The 18927-nt window shown below is 40.6% G+C and overlaps 1 protein-coding gene across 1 annotated transcript in view; it reads right to left on the reverse strand.

Annotated features, from left to right (window-relative positions):
• The window catches only part of GLRA3 (glycine receptor alpha 3), a 142823-nt gene that overhangs the window by 49561 nt on the left and 74335 nt on the right, over window positions 1-18927 (reverse strand). Inside the window, exons 4-5 of the mRNA XM_073340081.1 lie at window positions 8200-8423; window positions 1215-1297 (exon numbers count right to left, since the gene is read on the reverse strand). Of these exons, the coding sequence (XP_073196182.1) occupies window positions 1215-1297; window positions 8200-8423 (307 nt within the window). The remainder of the gene's footprint in view (window positions 1-1214; window positions 1298-8199; window positions 8424-18927) is intronic.

Here is an 18927-nt window from a genome sequence, read left to right on the forward strand (position 1 = left end):
ACTGTTTTTTGTTGGCTACATTAAATGGCAAGCTGGTTATGTGGTACAAATTCCATTGAGTCCATCAGTAAGTCTTCATTATACAGTCCTTTGATGTCAGAAGAAGTTTTGACTTGGTAAAGATCAAGGGGCATATTTATGTTCAACTGATCTCTACCTGGATGGTCCCTTCCATATGTAGGTCTCTGCCACCCTTATAGAGAGGGCTCAATATGCTGCCTTTTCCATGGATCTTAGACAGGGTGTTCTGTGGATTCAAGGAGTTATATGGGTTGAGAAGGTGGGTGGGCTGAGGGATGGAGTACGTGGGGGATGCATATCATCCTATCTTTGCCAAGTGGAGATTCCACTATAAATACAGCCAAAGGATTTATTTCCTTTCCACAGCTCTCTCCTCTATGTTGGGAAAATCCCCCTTTTAGGATGATCCCAAGGAAAGCCAGAGACATGGGAATCTAATGGGGACATTGTAGAGCTACAGAGCTGGGCCAGATCAGAGGAGCAGGGCCTTGTATGGATGACTCTTGACTCTTTTCCTTCTGGATCCCCATGGATTTCAGAGTATTCACAGAGTGTGTAGACTAGTCTCTCACTTTATTTTGTTGAGGTACCATCCTTTTCCTGCCAACTCTGAGTAAAGACTTTAGAAAGGGTCCTTAGTGAAGAAGGGGCCATATTCTGATGTTACTGACATTTGTGTAATAGAATCAAGAATTTATGTCAACATACAGTGTTACATTTTTTAAAAATGAACAGCATTCTAGGAAAAAATACTGCATAGGCATGCTAAAAACTGAATACTATAATACTGAAATGCAGGTCTCTGAAATCAGGTTGAATTTGTTAAACTGGAAGTACTCACCAAAGCTCATATTTTAGAATAATGGAACTTTTCTGAAATAATTCCACAAACCTCTCAAAATAAATAATACTTTACAACTTATGGACCAGAATCTACAACCCTTACTCATGCTGAGAAGTAATTTACTATCTGCATAATACTACTCAAAGGATGGCAGACTCTGGCCCTTAAGAAATTTTTTGGATTCAAGCAGTGCTGTATATTGTATGGGAAGGCCATAATTGTACAGAACGTTAACAAAGCATGCTTATTTTGAAAAGGCAGAATTCTCTATATTACCACCTTTTCTATCCCAGCATGTACTGTCATCTTTATACAGTTATTCGTAGAAGAATACTTTGTTCACACTTACAACTTTCCAGCTGCATTATACATGTTTGCACATCCATTGGGAAATTTTTGAGATCCATTGGACAGGACAGTATTAAAGTCAATCTGAAAGAATACAAAACCATTATTAAAAATATACCTCTAATACCATAGGGGGACATAGAACAAAAATGTTAACACACCTGTGGTTAGTGGTAGTTGAAAATAACTCAATGTATTTGTAAGAAACACTCTAACCCAATTGAACCATTCTGACTCTCTTGTAAGAATCCTGCTTTGCATTTGTGATTTAAAAAGAAAAGGAGAGTCAAAACATAAAACTAATCTAAAATATTATTTATTACAACCATATTCTCAAACTCAGTGGGTATTCCACAGAAATGCGTTGACATTTTTTATATTACTATAAAGTACAAAGATATTACAGTATTGCATATCCTTGGCATACAGTTTACCAAGTCGCTCTCCCCTAAGGAATTACATAACAGATGAGAGGTGCAACTCATGCTGGAAGAGTAATATAAGCATTTGTATCCTAAAAGGCAATACAGTTAAATTCCCAACATGAACATGTTAAAGGTGATGTTTCGGGTGTCAGTATTATACCAAAGGCATGCACCTGTGACTTTAAACTGCACAAACCACTTGCATTTTGTGGCATAATATTTCTAGTAAACCATGTTGCAGTTCTATAGGCACTAAACTTATTTTTAAATATGAAAATAATACCATAATTTATATTTAGTGTGATACTTGTTAGGGATAAGAAAGAAGAGATGCACAGAGAAAGAAAACAGTCTTGCTTTCATAGTTCCTACTGTGAATCATATCATGGAGATATTTTATTGGCCTTTCAGTTTTTGTGTAGTTTCTTTGACAGCATACTGTTGAAAATTATATAGTATGGATTAAATTTTGGCTAGTCTTTGGGTGGGTGAGTAGCAGCCTTACAAGGACCCTTCCTTCCATATGCTCCTCCTATGCAGGAGTCAGTCAAAAATATGCAGAGGGACTCTTCCCTAATAGCATCTCTTGAGACACAGATCATCCCAAAAGGGGCACAGAAAGGTCGAGTCTCATTCCACCCCTCAAACTCACACTGGCTAATAGAGCTAGCCAGCCACAGAAGGTAGCAAGAGCAGCATCTTCTGGGCATTCTACCCTGGTGTGCTGGGAAACTCTGGAGGCAAACTGGACCTGCTGTTTCCACTGAGGTGGTGCAGTCCCTCACCACCTTCTGTATGGGGCAGTGCTATAAGGTACAATAAAGCCCTATCATATGAAGCCCAGTTCAGCAAAGGACTTAAGCATGTTTTCAAGTCCCATGGAAGTCAATGAGTTGCTGCTGCTTTGCAGTACAACCCGTTTACACCACTCTGGCAGTATAAAAAGGCCACAAAATGTAATGCATAGTGTAAAGATGCCTTAGGGTAAATGGGAATCAGGCCCAATGACTTCAGTTGATTTAAATAGAACTTAAGCACAGTTTAAAGTTAAATATGTGCTTAAATGTTTTGCTGACTTGGGGGGCCTAAGCAAGAAATGGTAAAGGCTTATTTGGTAATGTAGGCCTTTCTTGCTAATGCAGGATTTCTTTCCCCCCCAGAATACTTTAAATTAGCGGTTCTCAAACTTTAGCAACCCAAGGACCCCATTTTGATTTAAAATTGTGCATAATCCCCCAAATTCCCCACTCAGCCCCAGGCCCTGCCCCCACTCCACCTCTCCCCGCCCCTGCTCCACGCCTACCCCAAACACACCCCATCTTCGGTCCTCCCCCGCCCTCCCAGCCCTTCCTGCATGCCGCTGAACAGCTGTTCCCTGGCATGCAGGAAGCACTGGGAGGGGGCTGTAGGAGTTGATCAGCAGGGCTGGCAGCCCCAGACTTGATTCCTTCCCCTCCTTCCAAGTGCCTCTTGCATGCCACAGAACAGCTACACCCTGGCATGCAAGAGGTGCTGGGATCAGTGGGGCCTGTGGACCCACTGGACTACGCTTGCAGACCCCCAGTGGTCTGCAGACCCCAGTTTGAGAAACAATGCTGTAAATCTGACTTTATCCAATCTAATTTGCAGTGTTTCCAGGAATTAGGTTTTCACCTCTTTCTTTGGGGTACTATGCCACAGACTAATAGGCAGCTTTTTATGATCCAAGACTAATTTATCAGTTATAAATTGCTACGAAGATACTAATACAGAAATATTAAATTCAGTGATCAAAATGTGAGTATAAAGTATTCTGATTGGGTCTACGAGTAATGATACTATATGTAATCCAGCGGAAATTACTCATGATAAATAAATACATAAATAGTGGTGCTGTTATAAAGAGGACAGTGCTGATTGTAAGAGAGCTCTGTGTTATTCTGCTGATTAGACATAATTGCTAAATTAAAGTTTAGTATTACAGTACTGTGACAGGGTTGGGCCAGATGGCTATAGGAGAGTAATAGCAGGCAGATATATTAGCCCCAGGCTAAGTAGGTCCCTTTTGCCCGAGTAAGGTAACAGGGGAGGTTCCAGAACAATCAGGAACCTTCTGGAGACAATTAAGACAGACAGGCTGATTAGAACACCTGCAGCCAATCAAGAAGCTGCTAGAATCAATTAAGGCAGGCTAATAGGGCACCTGGGTTTCAAAAAGGAGCTCACTTCAGTTTGTGGTGTGTGTGTGAGGAGCTGGAAGCAAGAGGCACTAGGAGCTGAGAGTGAGAACGCGGACTGTTGGAGGACTGGTGTGTACAAGCATTATCAGACACCAGGAGGAAGGTCCTATGGTGAGGATAAAGAAGGTGTTGGGAGGAGGCCATGGGGAAGTAGCCTAGGGAGTTGTAGCTGTCGCACAGCTGTTCCAGGAGGCACTCTAGACAGCTGCATTCCACAGGGCCCTGGGCTGGAACCCGGAGTAGAGGGCGGGCCCGGGTTCCCCCAAACCTCCCAACTCCTGGTCAGACACAGGAGGAGTCGACCTGGACTGTGGGTTCACGAAAACGGCCAAGCTGAGGGTTGCCGTGAAGCTCTAAGGCGAGCAAATCCTCCAATAAGCGCAAGACCCACCAAGGTAGAGCAGGAACTTTGTCACAGTACCTTGAATTAGAACTAAATGTAATCAACATTTTTCAACTTCGTTTGGATCCACTCAGTGGTAACATTCAGTTAAGAGAAAATGTAATAGTGTCAATTAAGAGGATTTCTTACCGGATTTCTTCTTGACCCTTACACAAAGTATATCATTAAACTCTCTTATCCCAGATGCATGATAATTATACCAGAGTGATGCGATGCCTACGCTATAGGTGCTATAGGAGTACACCTACAGTGCTGTAGCTGTCACTGTTAGCTTGTAGTACAGACACAGACTGTAGCAAAATAAGGGTTTTTCTGTAGCTGAAGGAACTCTCCTGCCCTGAACAATATTAGATGGACAGAAGCATTCTTCCATTGACCTAGCCTCATCTACCCTGGGAGTTAGGTCAGCATAGCCATAGTACTCAGGCCTGTGGATTTTTGACACCCCTCTGTGCCATAGCTATATTGATCTGAGTTTTAAGTATAGAACAGACCTGAGAATATAGACAATGGATGTGATCCCTGGATTCCTTTTCCTCCCAAAAGTCCCATTGACTTCATATGAAGTTTGCTTCTGCTTGAACATATGGACTATAAAAAGACCTAAATACCAATTTCTGCAGAAATAGCACGCTGAAAAGGTTTTATTATCTATTGCTGAACACTTGTATTTTTAATTATACACATTTACTTTTAGCCGTACATCATTTATTTAGGCTCCATGCCAGCACTTAGAAAAGGCTTGCAGGTGATGCAAATGACCTTTTACTGTGACTACTTTGTTTTACAATCACATCCCTGCAACTGATCAGAGAAAGATGCTGGCAAAAGTAAATCTCTGTAGCTACGGATACAACCAGAAAAGGTATGTAAATGTAGCAAGTAGACTGTCACACAATGACCTCTCATGGAAACATCTGTCGGAGGGCAAATGTAGATGCAAGGTCTGCAAGTTTTAAGGCAGGAGGACACTGGCAGCATTACCTGGCAATGATGGTAGTGGTTGATGTTTGAGATGAACAGCTTGCTGTCAAATTCAACAGGTCAGCCTGCAGAAGGTTAGGTGCAGTGTGAATAAGACTTTCCAGCACCTTTGTACCCCTCCCCCAGAACTCTGGGGTCAATCCATTTTGGCCTCAAGAACAAGTTAGAGTTGGAGGGCATGAGATATTGTTCCATTGGCCATGGATCATTAGTACACAGAATGTTTTGCCCATGCCCCTTCCCACTTTTGGTGCACTGTGTGCATGGAGCCAGGTATGCCAGCTTTACAGCACTTTGGGGTTCTCTGTAGGCAGGGATCCCCTACAGAAGGGGAAACCACAACTGCCCTGTTATGGAAGGTCCCCATTATGGGGGCTGACTGATAATCTGACCCCTTGTCTTTACTTTTCCAAAAAAACAAGTCTAAATGTAAATTCTAATTTAAAACAAAGTCTAAATTGAAAAATGGCTCTTTCATGGTTACTAATGTATATATGTGACTACATTCATCATTCACTTCTGGTCTGCATATGTTATTCACTTGCAATTACGTTTGGTGGAAAAAGAAAACTCAGCACTTTAAAGGTTGTCAACGTTCTCTTTTGAATGACAACTATTTCAGAATTACCTTGTCTATATTCAACAAATGCAAAACTAATTTAAATTCAGATGAATACTCATCTACATGTTGATTATACAATTTTGAGTCTTTTTTTATTGACTGGGTCTGTTGGTCCTGTTGAAATTTTTTGGCAATTAAATTATGGTAGAGTAATCACTGGAATTACCCTGGCACCATAAGAATTCTATGAACTAATTGGAGTTTACTCTCAGCACAATGAATGTTTGGTTTTATACCTTTAGTACAGTAATGTATCACATTCTTTTCAATGTGCATTCAAACTACTCCATTCTACCTCATCTAGACAAGACAGACCAAATCCCATTGAAGTCATTAGCAAAACTTTCAGAGACTTCAGTGGGGCTTGGATTTGAGCCTTAAATCCAACTCTGGGCCTTTAATCCAACTCTTACCCTTGCCAATCTGTGCCATATGAAATTAGGAGGGGGAATCAAGATGGTTCAGCATGATAGTGTCTGAACAGATTCCAAGAGCCATCTTGCCAGTGCATGTCAGCATGAATTAGAGAATATGGAGACGGTTCATGCAGCAGTGCTCCTTACTTGTGCTCCAAAATGGGAGTACTTTGTGCCCCCGACAGTCAGCTGTCAATGGCCGAGTGCATGCAAGAGAACGGGGGCCCTGACTATTTCCACAGACTGGCCAACCAGACCTCCTTGAGACATAGAAATGCTGTTGGAAAAATTTGCCAGGGATCCCACCTGCTAATCAAGACAAACTGCTGCCCTGTAACATTGGAAGGAGGGGGACTTCCTGAGCACTCTTCCCCCAGTTGTGCACCCAAACACGAGAACAGCATTTTGTCCAGACTTCTAATGCATCAGTTTATATGCAGACTCCTCTCTTTGTCAGACCAAAAGGCCTCACAGTAGAATGCAATACCCTAAAAGCCTGCAAGGTGAAACACCAAATGAAAAGAGTACACTTTGCTCCAAATTGTACTATCATAAAACAGAGGGGAATGCTGAAAAATGAGTTAAAGTGCAGTTGATCAAAATTTTGGCTGTCATTGTAAAATTGAATTGCTGTTTCTTATGGCAATGGTGATAGATGTATTTTACAAATAAATCTGTCAAGTAGATTGGATTTTTTAGGACACAGGAAACTGTAAAGTGGAGATTAGTGTAAAACTGAAATGTAATGCAAAGGAAAATCAGGTCCTAGAACTTCACTCCTGAAATGCTTTATTATTGACTTCTAGTCCTAATTTGTGAAATACCACATGGGACACTGAAATCACACCTTTTTGATTACTATTATCTCTCCCCCCCACATACACACCTCAGTTTCTACAAGTAATGGGTGATACCTTAAGAAGTGTTTAGAGCTAAAAACCAATTACATACACCTTATGAAAGCTTCAACGCCTAACTTTCAAATGGTACAAGGCAGTCATCTCTAGCGTTAAGGACTGAAATCAATGTTAGGTGCCTAAATACCTTTTGAGGTTCTGGATGTAGGTGTTTAGGAGAATACTGGCTGCTACAGTAATGCCAGAGCAGAAGTGGGAAAGAGGAGAAGAGAAGCAAGGCGGTAATCATCACAGTAACTTGATTTTGTCAATATTCATTTTATTACGTGTTAGGTAGGTACAACTTCTCAAAAGTTTCACAAAATGTAAAAAAAAAAAAAAAAAAAAAGTTAATACGTCTGTCTCCAAGATGTTTCCCCCTCCCAGTAATATGTGAGCAGCTCTTTGAGTACTATGTGGCTACTGATATATTAAACTGTTCCTAATTTCCACCTTTAAGAGCAGCTACAACAATTAAGTGAAGGAAGGAGGAAATGCTTGGGGGGACAGGACTATGTGAAAAGCATCATCTCTGGTCTCCTGAACATTTGTGATCATGGAAAAATATTTAGAATGAAGGCTAGAGCTTGAACCAATTTATAGTCCTGCCCAAATATTAATGCTCAGGAGGTCTGCATTTTCTCACTGGCTCTGCCAAAAACTTCCTGTGTGCCCTTGGGAAGCCACAATCTCTCTGTGATTCAGTTCCTCACCTGTAAAATGGGAATAATAATTCTTTATTTTTTTCCGTAAGTTATTTTGTCTATTTAGATCATAAGCTCTTCAGGGCAGGGGTGATCTCTTACTATGTGTAAGTAAACAGCCCAGTATAATAAGGCCCTGTTCTCTGTCGAGGCCTGTGGGTGCTATTGTAATACCAATTCAGCACTCAAAACTCACATTGACTTCACTGCATAATTTAATTGCACAATTAAATAACAATTGGAGATATTCGGTTCCAAGTGTCCCTGCCTGTTAAAAGTATTTTTTTTTAAAAAAGATTCCTTTATCAGAGACTCACCTGATAGAATAAAGAACATTTCCATTTTTGAAAATTCGTAACAACTTGTTGTCTGTCGTAACTTCATGAAAGTTGGCACCTTTTTCATTAGCAAAGAACAAATCAGGTTTCCAAATAGAATCCAACATGGATGGATCTAAATCCAAAGAGTCATCTGGATATTCGCTATATGCAAGGCGTGGATCATTCCAATTCTGACGGAGAAAGATATTCACTCGGTAATCCTAAGTGAAAGACAAAACAGGCAAAGCTTTATCAAGGATATTGGCTTTAGCTTTTATTTTATCACTTAGCTGTGTAATCCCCTAACCTTCAATAGATGACAAATGATTTATGTCCATGAATGCCAGCATGATACCTTGCTTCATAGATTCCAAGGCTAGAAGGGACCATTGTGGTAATCTAGCCTGACCTCCTGCATAACACAAACCTAACTTGTAATGATTAGTAGTTATACAATAGGTAATAGCAAAGATACATTTCAGGACAACTGGAAACAATCATAACTAGGGATACATTAAGGCAATGGAGGGCTGAAGATAGACCTCACCTCAAACTCCACCCCATAGTGCAGTTCAACCCCTGCTTGGGCTATAGCACATAAAAGTAATTTGCTGGTGTTGTGTGGGATCTGCCCCTTCTCATCTTTTGTAGGCGCAGCATTCTCCATCTCCCTCTTCCTGTCTTCAGGCCAGCTGGGTTGTGTCCCAGAGAAAGAAGACTCCGCATCCACCCACATAGAGGACTCTGACCCATGAGATGAAGGATATGTCAGTGATTAGGGCACTGATCTTGGCTTTTGGAAACCCTGGTTCAAATCCCTGTTCTGCTACATATTTCCTGGGTATGTTATTTCATCTTTCTGTGCCTCAGTTCTCCATCTGTGAAATGGGGATAGTAGCATTTCCTTGTCTTACAGGGTTGGTATGAGGATAAATACAGAACTATGATAATGGGGGTCATAATATAATTACTTATGATTGACAGACTCGGAGAAGGCATCATCATCATGACAGAATGGCAGCAGGAAGACTTACCTTCACTACACAATGACAATATTGTGTTATTGGAGGGCACCCTAAAAGCAACAGCTGTCAGAGTTGAGATGCATGGAGCTGTTTAAATCTTTCCAGTTATTCTGGGCTGTCTGCACAACCTGGCAGAAATTGCTGTAGCAGGTATAGTTGGGCTCTTATTCACAACCACAAAGGCTAGAAATATTTTATTTAAATGAAATCTAAGATTGTGATCTCATGTGACTTCAAAAGTTGACTTCATAGGCATGGACCATACTGCTTATGCCTTAATCCACCATTGGTTGTAACATGATGTTCTTAATTTTCTTCAATAATATATTATTGCAAGGACTTTTTAAATTAAATCAAAGACAATGCTGTCAGGTGCACACAAGCAATGTACATTGCAGATATGGAAAACACAGCATTGTCAGGCTACTGCTCTAACCACTACACATCACAACTTTCTGAAGGTTAAAGTCATCAAAGGATTTAATGCTTGACTTGAATTCCACACCATCTCTTTCATGTGACAGTGGTATAAAGGGAAGCAGTTACTAATATAACAAAAGACACAATTTAAAGTTGGGGACTGTCATTCTTTACAAAACTGCAATATTTTTAGTTTGATTCTGGGATTAAACAGTCTCCAGCTGAGTGACGAGGGTAAAGTACAAAAATGGTCTCCGGAAGCAATAAAGTATTGGTAACCAGCTCATTCTGATAGCCTTTACATGTTGAGTTGAATTGTATGTCTTTTTAATATAGCACATTTTTATGCATTTTACTAAGAAAGGAAGGGACGTTAACCTTCAAAAGGGAATTAATTGAGGGAATAAGAAAAAATCCCCAGCTACTTAATTTTTTTATTAGATCACTTAAATGGCAAAGTTGTAGGCTTATGTTTGATAATATCATTAAGACACATTGGCATAGCTTCAAATTTGGAGAGATTTATTTTATAACATCTGAACAGCTGTCCAAATTCCTAGATAAATTATGTTAAAAAATTGTAAGTAGGAAATGTCTTAGGAATGTTCAGTAAAACATTGATTTATCAGAATATCATTCAATGTTATGTTTCCATGTACCTATCTTTATAAACTGCATATTTGGGTAGTCTCAAATCATCACCTCTGTGGAAACTATACTGTCAGGGATACATACCTCTGAAGTCCTATTGCAGGTGCTCAGCATTTCCAAGGATTTGACCCTTAATTTATTTGAAAGCATGTTTTAAGCACAGTTTTTGAGGTTTGGTTTTATGGTATCTGGTAATGGTGTTAAGGGTCGTGTTTATATAATTAAAGGTGGTAGATGCAAAAGGACCTAATTCTCCAATACTTACACATCTGACTCCATGATTAGCTCTGTTGTTATAATTGGAAACACTTGTGGAGTAAAATGCTACTCAATGTGAGTAATAGTGGATAAATCTGACCCACAGACTACTAAAAATTGGGCCCAAATCCTCAATGGCAGCCTGGTGCTTAATGACTTTCGAGGGTCTAGGCCTTGATCACCAGTGTCTTTCTCCTTGATCATCAGAGGCTACCATAGAGATAAGTGTGCACGTGAACCATTCTGTCAGGACCTACTTATCTATCCTGATCAAATATCCAGACAAAAACAGTATATTGAAATACAAGATCAGCTGGAGGATAGAACTAATTGGATGATAAAGGAAAGCGTAGGCCCTCTACTTAGCAGGGAAGGAGAGCTAATAACTGATGACATCAAGAAGGTTAAAGTGTTTAATGCCTATTTTGCTTCAGTGTTCACTAAAAAGGTTAGTGGTGACCAGATGCTCAACACAATTATATTAAGAAACAAGGGGGAAGACACACAAGACAAAATAGGAAAAGAACAGGTTAAAGAATATTGAGATAAGTTAGATGTATTCAAGTTGGCAAGGCCTGATGACATTTTGTCTTGGGGTACTTAAGGAACTAGCTAAAGCAATCTCGGAACCATTAGTAATTATTTCAGGAACTCATAGAGGACAGTTGAAGTACTAGAGGACTGGAGAAGGGCATATGTAGTACTTATCTTTAAAAGGGGGAACAAAGAGGAGGCGGGGACTTAGAGACCAGTCAGTCTAACCTACATACCTGGAAAGATATTTGTTTAATAATTTATTCCATCACTTTGTAAGCACCTGGAAGATGATAAGGTCATAAGAAAGAGCCAACATGGTTTGTTAAGAATAAATTATGCCAAAACAAATTAATTTCCTTCTTTGACAGGGTTACTGGCCTTGTGGATGGGGGGAAGCAGTAGATATGATATATCTTGATTTTAGTAAGGCTTTTGACATAGTCCCATGGGACATTCTCAGAGGTAAACAAGGGAAATGCAGTCTCCATGAAATTACTATAAACTGGGTGCATAACTGGGTGAAAGATCATTCTCAAAGACCATGTTCACTGTCAAACTGGGATTGTGTCTCTAGTGAGGTCCCATGGGGGTTAGTCCTGGATCTGGTACTAGTTAATATTTTCATTAGTGACTTGGCTAATAGAGTGTAGATTATATTTTAGACTTGCAGGTGCCAAACTGGGAGGCATTCAAAGCACTTTTGCGGGCAGGATTAGAATTCAAAATTATCCTGATGAATTGGAGAATTGGTCAGAAATCAACAAGGTGAAATTGAATAACGATAAGTGCAAAGTATTTCACTTGGGAAGGAAAAAATCAAATGCACAACTACAAAATGGGGAATAATGGGCTAGTAGTATTGATAATGAGGATGTGGGAATAATAGTGGATGTCAAATTGAATGACTCAACAATGTGATGCAGTTGTGAAAAAGTCAAACATCATTCTGGGGTGTATTAAAAGCAGCATTGTATGTAAGACACAGGAGGTAATTGTCCTGCTCTACTTGGCACTGGTAAGGCATCAGCTGGAGTACTGTGTCCAGTTGTGGGCACCGTACTTCATAAAAGATGTGGACAAATTGGAAAGAGTCCAGAGGAGAGCAACAAAAATGAGAAAAAGTTCAGAAAATCTAACCTCTCCGCAGAGAAGTTAACAAAATCTGGGAATGTTTAGTTTTGAGAAAAGAAGACTGATGGGGGACCTGAAAAGTCTTCATATATGTTAAGTGCTGTTATAAAGAGGATTGTGAACCATTGTTCTCCATGTCCACTGAAGGTAGGGCAAAAAGTAATGGGATTAATCTGCAGCAAGGGAGATTTAGATTAGATATTAGGAAAATCTTAAACTCTGGATAGGCTTCCAAGGGAGATTGTAGAATCCCGATGATTTGAGGTTTTTGAGAACAGGTTGGACAAGCATCTATTAGGGTTGGTCTACATTTATTTGATCCTGCCTCAGCAGAAGGGCCTGGACTTCACGACTTGTTAAGGTCCCTTCCAGTCCTACATTTCTATGATTCCCAGCATGTGTGTAAAAGCCTTCTATGACAAAATCAACCATACATCCATGTCATTAAGCATAAGGTTGGAGCAGTATGGGTGTAGTACTAATCTTCATCCATTTTAATATTACTGCTAGTCTCCATCTTTTGCACAGTGGCTGCAAACAACCCTGAAAACAAAGGCAGCTCCTTGCTAGTACCTTTGTGGGTGACGTCTTCCCGTCCAAAAAATGGCAGGGTGGAAGCAGGACTGTGGTTTTTACTCCTTCCTAGGTGTAGCACCAGCCTTTTTCTTACTCTGAATCTGAAACTGAGCCCCTTGGGACAGATTGTGGTCCATTCTGCATGCCTGTGTAGGGAAATATAGGGGCATAAGGCATGATCTTACTCCTCTGCCCATACTGTGGGGAACTGTGTGTATGGAGAGAGAGACCTCTTTGGGGGTTGTCATGCCCCCCCCATCCATGCATATGAGTTTGAGTGAGTAGAAAATGGGAGGAACCTAGGCTCTGTGTCCCCAGTTCATGGGCCAGTGCAGCTGTGCCAGCATGCTGTGGGGATGTTCACTATGCTATGTATAGATCTGGAGCAGAAGAAAATTGGGAGGGAGATTGTGAATCTCTGTGTGACTTTAGGCAGGGCTCGTAAAAAAGACATCATTTAATTCTTAATTAATATTTATTGCAAGTAAAACATGTTCGTCTACTTACTTTACTCTCCCCACAGAGGGTACAATGAGAAATCAATGCAGTTATTTGTGGAGTAAGGGGCTCCTCCTTGTGAATATTGGTAGTGGAATTTAGTCCTAAATCATAGAATCATAGAATATCAGGGTTGGAAGGGACCCCAGAAGGTCATCTAGTCCAACCCCCTGCTCAAAGCAGGACCAATTCCCAGTTAAATCATCCCAGCCAGGGCTTTGTCAAGCCTGACCTTAAAAACCTCTAAGGAAGGAGATTCTACCACCTCCCTAGGTAACGCATTCCAGTGTTTCACCACCCTCTTAGTGAAAAAGTTTTTCCTAATATCCAATCTAAACCTCCCCCACTGCAACTTGAGACCATTACTCCTCGTTCTGTCATCTGCTACCATTGAGAACAGTCTAGAGCCATCCTCTTTGGAACCCCCTTTCAGGTAGTTGAAAGCAGCTATCAAATCCCCCCTCATTCTTCTCTTCTGCAGGCTAAACAATCCCAGCTCCCTCAGCCTCTCCTCATAACTCATGTGTTCCAGTCCCCTAATCATTTTTGTTGCCCTTCGCTGGACTCTCTCCAATTTATCCACATCCTTCTTGAAGTGTGGGGCCCAAAACTGGACACAGTACTCCAGATGAGGCCTCACCAATGTCGAATAGAGGGGAACGATCACGTCCCTCGATCTGCTCGCTATGCCCCTACTTATACATCCCAAAATGCCATTGGCCTTCTTGGCAACAAGGGCACACTGCTGACTCATATCCAGCTTCTCGTCCACTGTCACCCCTAGGTCCTTTTCCGCAGAACTGCTGCCTAGCCACTCGGTCCCTAGTCTGTAGCTGTGCATTGGGTTCTTCCATCCTAAGTGCAGGACCCTGCACTTATCCTTATTGAACCTCATCAGATTCCTTTTGGCCCAATCTTCCAATTGGTCTAGGTCCTTTTGTATCCTATCCCTCCCCTCCAGCGTATCTACCACTCCTCCCAGTTTAGTATCATCCGCAAATTTGCTGAGAGTGCAATCCACACCATCCTCCAGATCATTTATGAAGATATTGAACAAAACTGGCCCCAGGACCGACCCTTGGGACACTCCACTTGATACCGGCTGCCAACTAGACATGGAGCCATTGATCACTATGTTGGTGAGTGAAGGGAAGTTGGAGGGGAGGTTAAAAATTCACAGTGGAAAGTATACATAAAAGAAGCAATGGTGGAAAATAAATAATCTGTTATAGACTACATTAACCAATGCTGAATGTCAACTTGCCTCAGTAGCCCTCTCAAGCTGGGATCAGATTTGTATTGGTTTAACTTGCATGGCAGTCAAAGAACATTCAGTAGTTATCCTCTCTCAAAACTATTAATGAAGCAGTCTCATTTTCAGATATCAAAAATCAAACTGTATAAAAAAGGTTATACATTTTACTAGAGCTTCATGAAGGACAAACAAGTGCTCATTGTTCTGAGCTAGTAATTACACAGTGTGAGCATGAGGTGTAAATTCTTTAAACAGGTAGTATGTTTTTGTGTAAACAAAGAGCAGAATTCAACTGCCGGCATTGATTTGTTGATTTGTTTTTCTCTGTGGATTACTAAATAACACTCTTCTATAGTTCCTAATTTTCATAACTGAAAAAGTTGGCAGGACCCCTTCAGTTCTCACTTGCTACTTGTGCATAGAGGTCAATCCTGCCCCCTTTGCATAGCACAGAAAAGTCCATGCCGAGGAAGTTTCTCAAGTGTTGAGGCAGGGAGAAAGCCAGGAGGGATGATTTCTGTGGAAGGACAGTGGAACCACTCTGTGGCCACCTCTAACACCTGAAGGCTGCTGTAATCCCTAGAGCTCCTGTGCCCTGGTTTTTGTGGTGTACAATGGCTGACAGATACCGTCAGTCCTATTGTCCTTCCTTCTACCCCTACAGCAAAACTGTACGTGCAGTGTGTGAGAGAGACCATGTTAGGACATCAACCGAACCATTACAATAAAATCCATACATGCAATAACAAATTCCTTGTTTGTGCATATTTCTTCAGTAGATGAAACAAAATTGGATGACTAGCTAAGTACTATTTGCTAACCTGTGACTAGGTTGATGCAATCAGTGTGAGTATATTAAGTCCTATCTAATAAGGAACTCTGAAGTCTAGGATGCCTTTGAGTTGTGTGAAGTGATAGAAACAGCTACAAGCAGGCTGAAAGCTCTCTTTTTTTAAAAATAGAATATCACTAGGTTCAAAAATTCAGTCTGTTACCATCCAATTTTTAAGTTCTCAGCTATTTTGACTTTTCTAATTACAGCCTTGCAACAGTAAGGCATGTATCTATGACATGCCAACAGTCCTAGGCCATTATGCTATCAGAGGTAACTCAACCAATCACCACCCAATACTCTACTGCTAATTTGCATTCAGCAGTTTCATTGGTTGTATGAGGGCGACTGCACATTTACTGGATTACTTGGCCCAACAGCATGCGCAAGATTTATAGTGCTCAAGCCTTTATAAGGTCTGTTAACTTCTGATTCACTATGCTGAGGTACACAGTACTACCTTCTCGCAGTATGGTAAACGCCAGAATGTTGACTGTGTCACTGGAACTTGGTGATTTATAAAGAATTCATTAGTTTATCAAATATAATGTCTAGCTTTTTACAAGCCTTTGATAAAGCACAAGCATACTAGGCACAATAGTTTCTCTTGGTTAATTGGTTGTACTAATTCCAACTCTAAATTACTGAAATAAGAGGCAGCTTTTTAAAGGTATTTTTATTTGCATCCTTTTGCCTTTCAAAGGATTCAAGATAATTTGTCATTGGCCATGTTTTACCACTGTCATGATGATAAAATGATTTTTAGACTGATATTTTGTTCCTCTAAAGAATTTCCCCTGCAATTAAAATTATTGTCCAGTTCTTTCAGCATAAGGCTTATTTTGATCAGGACACACAGGTGAATGAATGACAGATAAATGCGTTGAACTTTAAGTGGCAGGCTACAACTTTACTTAACACTGTTGAGGAGTGCTATGTCCCCCACACCCTAATCACATATATCAGGCATTTAACTGAGTCTAGTGTGGTTGTCAGGACTCTCACCATACAATCAATAAATGGGGGTAGAGCCATCTGGGAGCTGGCCCCTTTCATCCTTATCCACACTGAACACTGGCTGCAAGTTGCAATGAGCTGAAACAATTTTACTTACCCTAATGTTAAACATTTTAACGTTGTAACCTAACAGTGCCTCCATAATGGCTAGAAGAAGGGGGGAAAAATCAGACCTCCTGCCAATTTTTTGCAATGGGAAAAATTCCTTCCTGATCCCAAAATGGGCAATTGATCAGACCCACAGAATCCTGAGTAACACAGCATCAACATGATATTAAAGGAAGAGTGGGGTAGCTCACAGAAAAAGGGGCTTTTATAAAGCCCAGGGAGCTTAAATAGGCAAGGAAGGTGCTCCACAAAAGCCAATTTGCAAGCCCATCCCTCCATTTCCAATGGGAAAGGAGCAGACTCAAGGAAGGGGGACAGACCTTCTGCCCCTTCCCCCCCCCCACCATGGTCACTGCATCCCTCCCCTGTGGTTGTTCAAATGTCCTCTCTTGTTGACTGCATGGGTGGGGCATTTTACTACTTTAGTTGGTGACTGATGAGCACAGGCACAAATGCAGTAGATATAAATAGTTTCTTTCTTTCTGGGTACCACAGTTCATATTAGCTGATATTATTAACAAACCTGTACCCTCCCCCACTTCCTCCTACACCATTGTTTCTGTCAGGAAAGTAGTTGCTTTCCAAGCCTACACAAGCATCACTTTAGCAGTGAAGTAATCTGACTCCTTCTCCCACTTTCATGTAGGCAACAAGTGAAACATTTTAAACAATAGAAAATCTAACATTGTCCTCTCGCAAATGGCAATGACACTCTGGACCAAACTTTTACCTGACTGACACCCTGTGCCATCCTGCTAAAGCCAATGGAAATACAGGAAGTGTATATCTTGGCAGAATTAAGCCCTGTGGGCTATTTTTGCAGTTTTTATAACAAATTTGATAACCATAAACTCTGGCTTAAATAAATTGTCTAGATTTCCTGCTAGATTATCCTGCTTGACAGCTCTGGATAATCAAATGCTTTGTTTATCTACAGGACAGCAGCAGGGCAAGTTTCCTTGCTAGCATGCCTCAATCCTGACTGCTAGGGGACTTCCTTTAGCAGTAACAGGAGTAGTTCAGTCTCCATGATCCAAGCAGTTCTTGTCTTTTCTGCTGTCTGCCAATTAGTGCAAAGTATGGTCGCAAGTTTGTGAGGTGGGGCCAGCAACCATCCCTTAAATGGGAATTGTGTTTAAGCTCTACTGGGTTGGGTTGAATTATGCTGGTGACCTCCAAGCTAAAGGCAAAGCCCTGAGGCGGCCAGTCTTTCATAAGCATTAATGACAGGTTTCAGAGTAACAGCCGTGTTAGTCTGTATTCGCAAAAAGAAAAGGAGTACTTGTGGCACCTTAGAGACTAACCAATTTATTTGAGCATGAGCTTTCGTGATGCATCCGGATGCATCCGATGAAGTGAGCTGTAGCTCACGAAAACTCATGCTCAAATAAATTGGTTAGTCTCTAAGGTGCCACAAGTACTCCTTTTCTATAAGCATTAATGTTACACCTTCAATAATAATGCTTGCCAGTATCTGAGCAGTACAATATTGCTCAGTAATTATTGTCTGAAGTAATACCATATATTAGTCAATATTTTTAGCATATTGCTTTATTATAAAGTGATAGTAATAGACTTGATAGTACTGTGAATGTATAGCATTTCTCAGGCGTCATCCGATGAAGTGAGCTGTAGCTCACGAAAGCTCATGCTCAAATAAATTGGTTAGTCTCTAAGGTGCCACAAGTACTCCTTTTCTTTTTATTAAAGTTATAATTATATATTGAATACATCACTATGCTTGTCACTTTATACATGTAATTACAATATTTCTGTTCACTCATGTAAGCATTGCGGTAGTCATCTGTAGTGAGGATACTTCTTTGTGAAATTAAACTCTCATTGTATTTGGGATCCTGCCAGCTCTGCAGTGATAAGTGTATAAAGGCAAATTTGCAAAATTTCATTTGCAGATCACCTGCACACATTCTTTATGGACACTATCATCATTTGCACCAAAAGATCACATGTACATGCACACAGATGGATCTTTCCCAGTATCCTGCCAGCTTTAGTTTCATGTGCCATTAAAATTTCATCTTATATTTCTATCCGAACTCTAAGCAGGAATTTTAACTTGTCTGATTCAAAATGAAACAAAGGTACATTTGCTTTGTTGGTGCTAAGTCACAGCAGCATTTTAACATGAGAAGCTTGTGGAATTGCAACCATCACCTCTAATACAAAAGTTAATAGCATTGTGGGAAATGTACTTCAGAAGAGTAATTGTAACTTTGCTATTGGTAACTATGACCATTGTTAGCTCAAATCCATTAAAAGACCTCACTCAAGAAAACACTTGAGCATTTAGTGCTGGTGAAGTCACCTAAAATTGCATGAAAGCAGAGGTATTTATGTAGATCTAATATTGAGATTTGTAATATTGGTTTTGAACAATCTCTAGAATGTTAACAAAA

The sequence above is a fragment of the Lepidochelys kempii genome, chromosome 4 (assembly GCF_965140265.1).
Source record: "Lepidochelys kempii isolate rLepKem1 chromosome 4, rLepKem1.hap2, whole genome shotgun sequence".
NCBI lineage: Eukaryota > Metazoa > Chordata > Testudines > Cheloniidae > Lepidochelys > Lepidochelys kempii.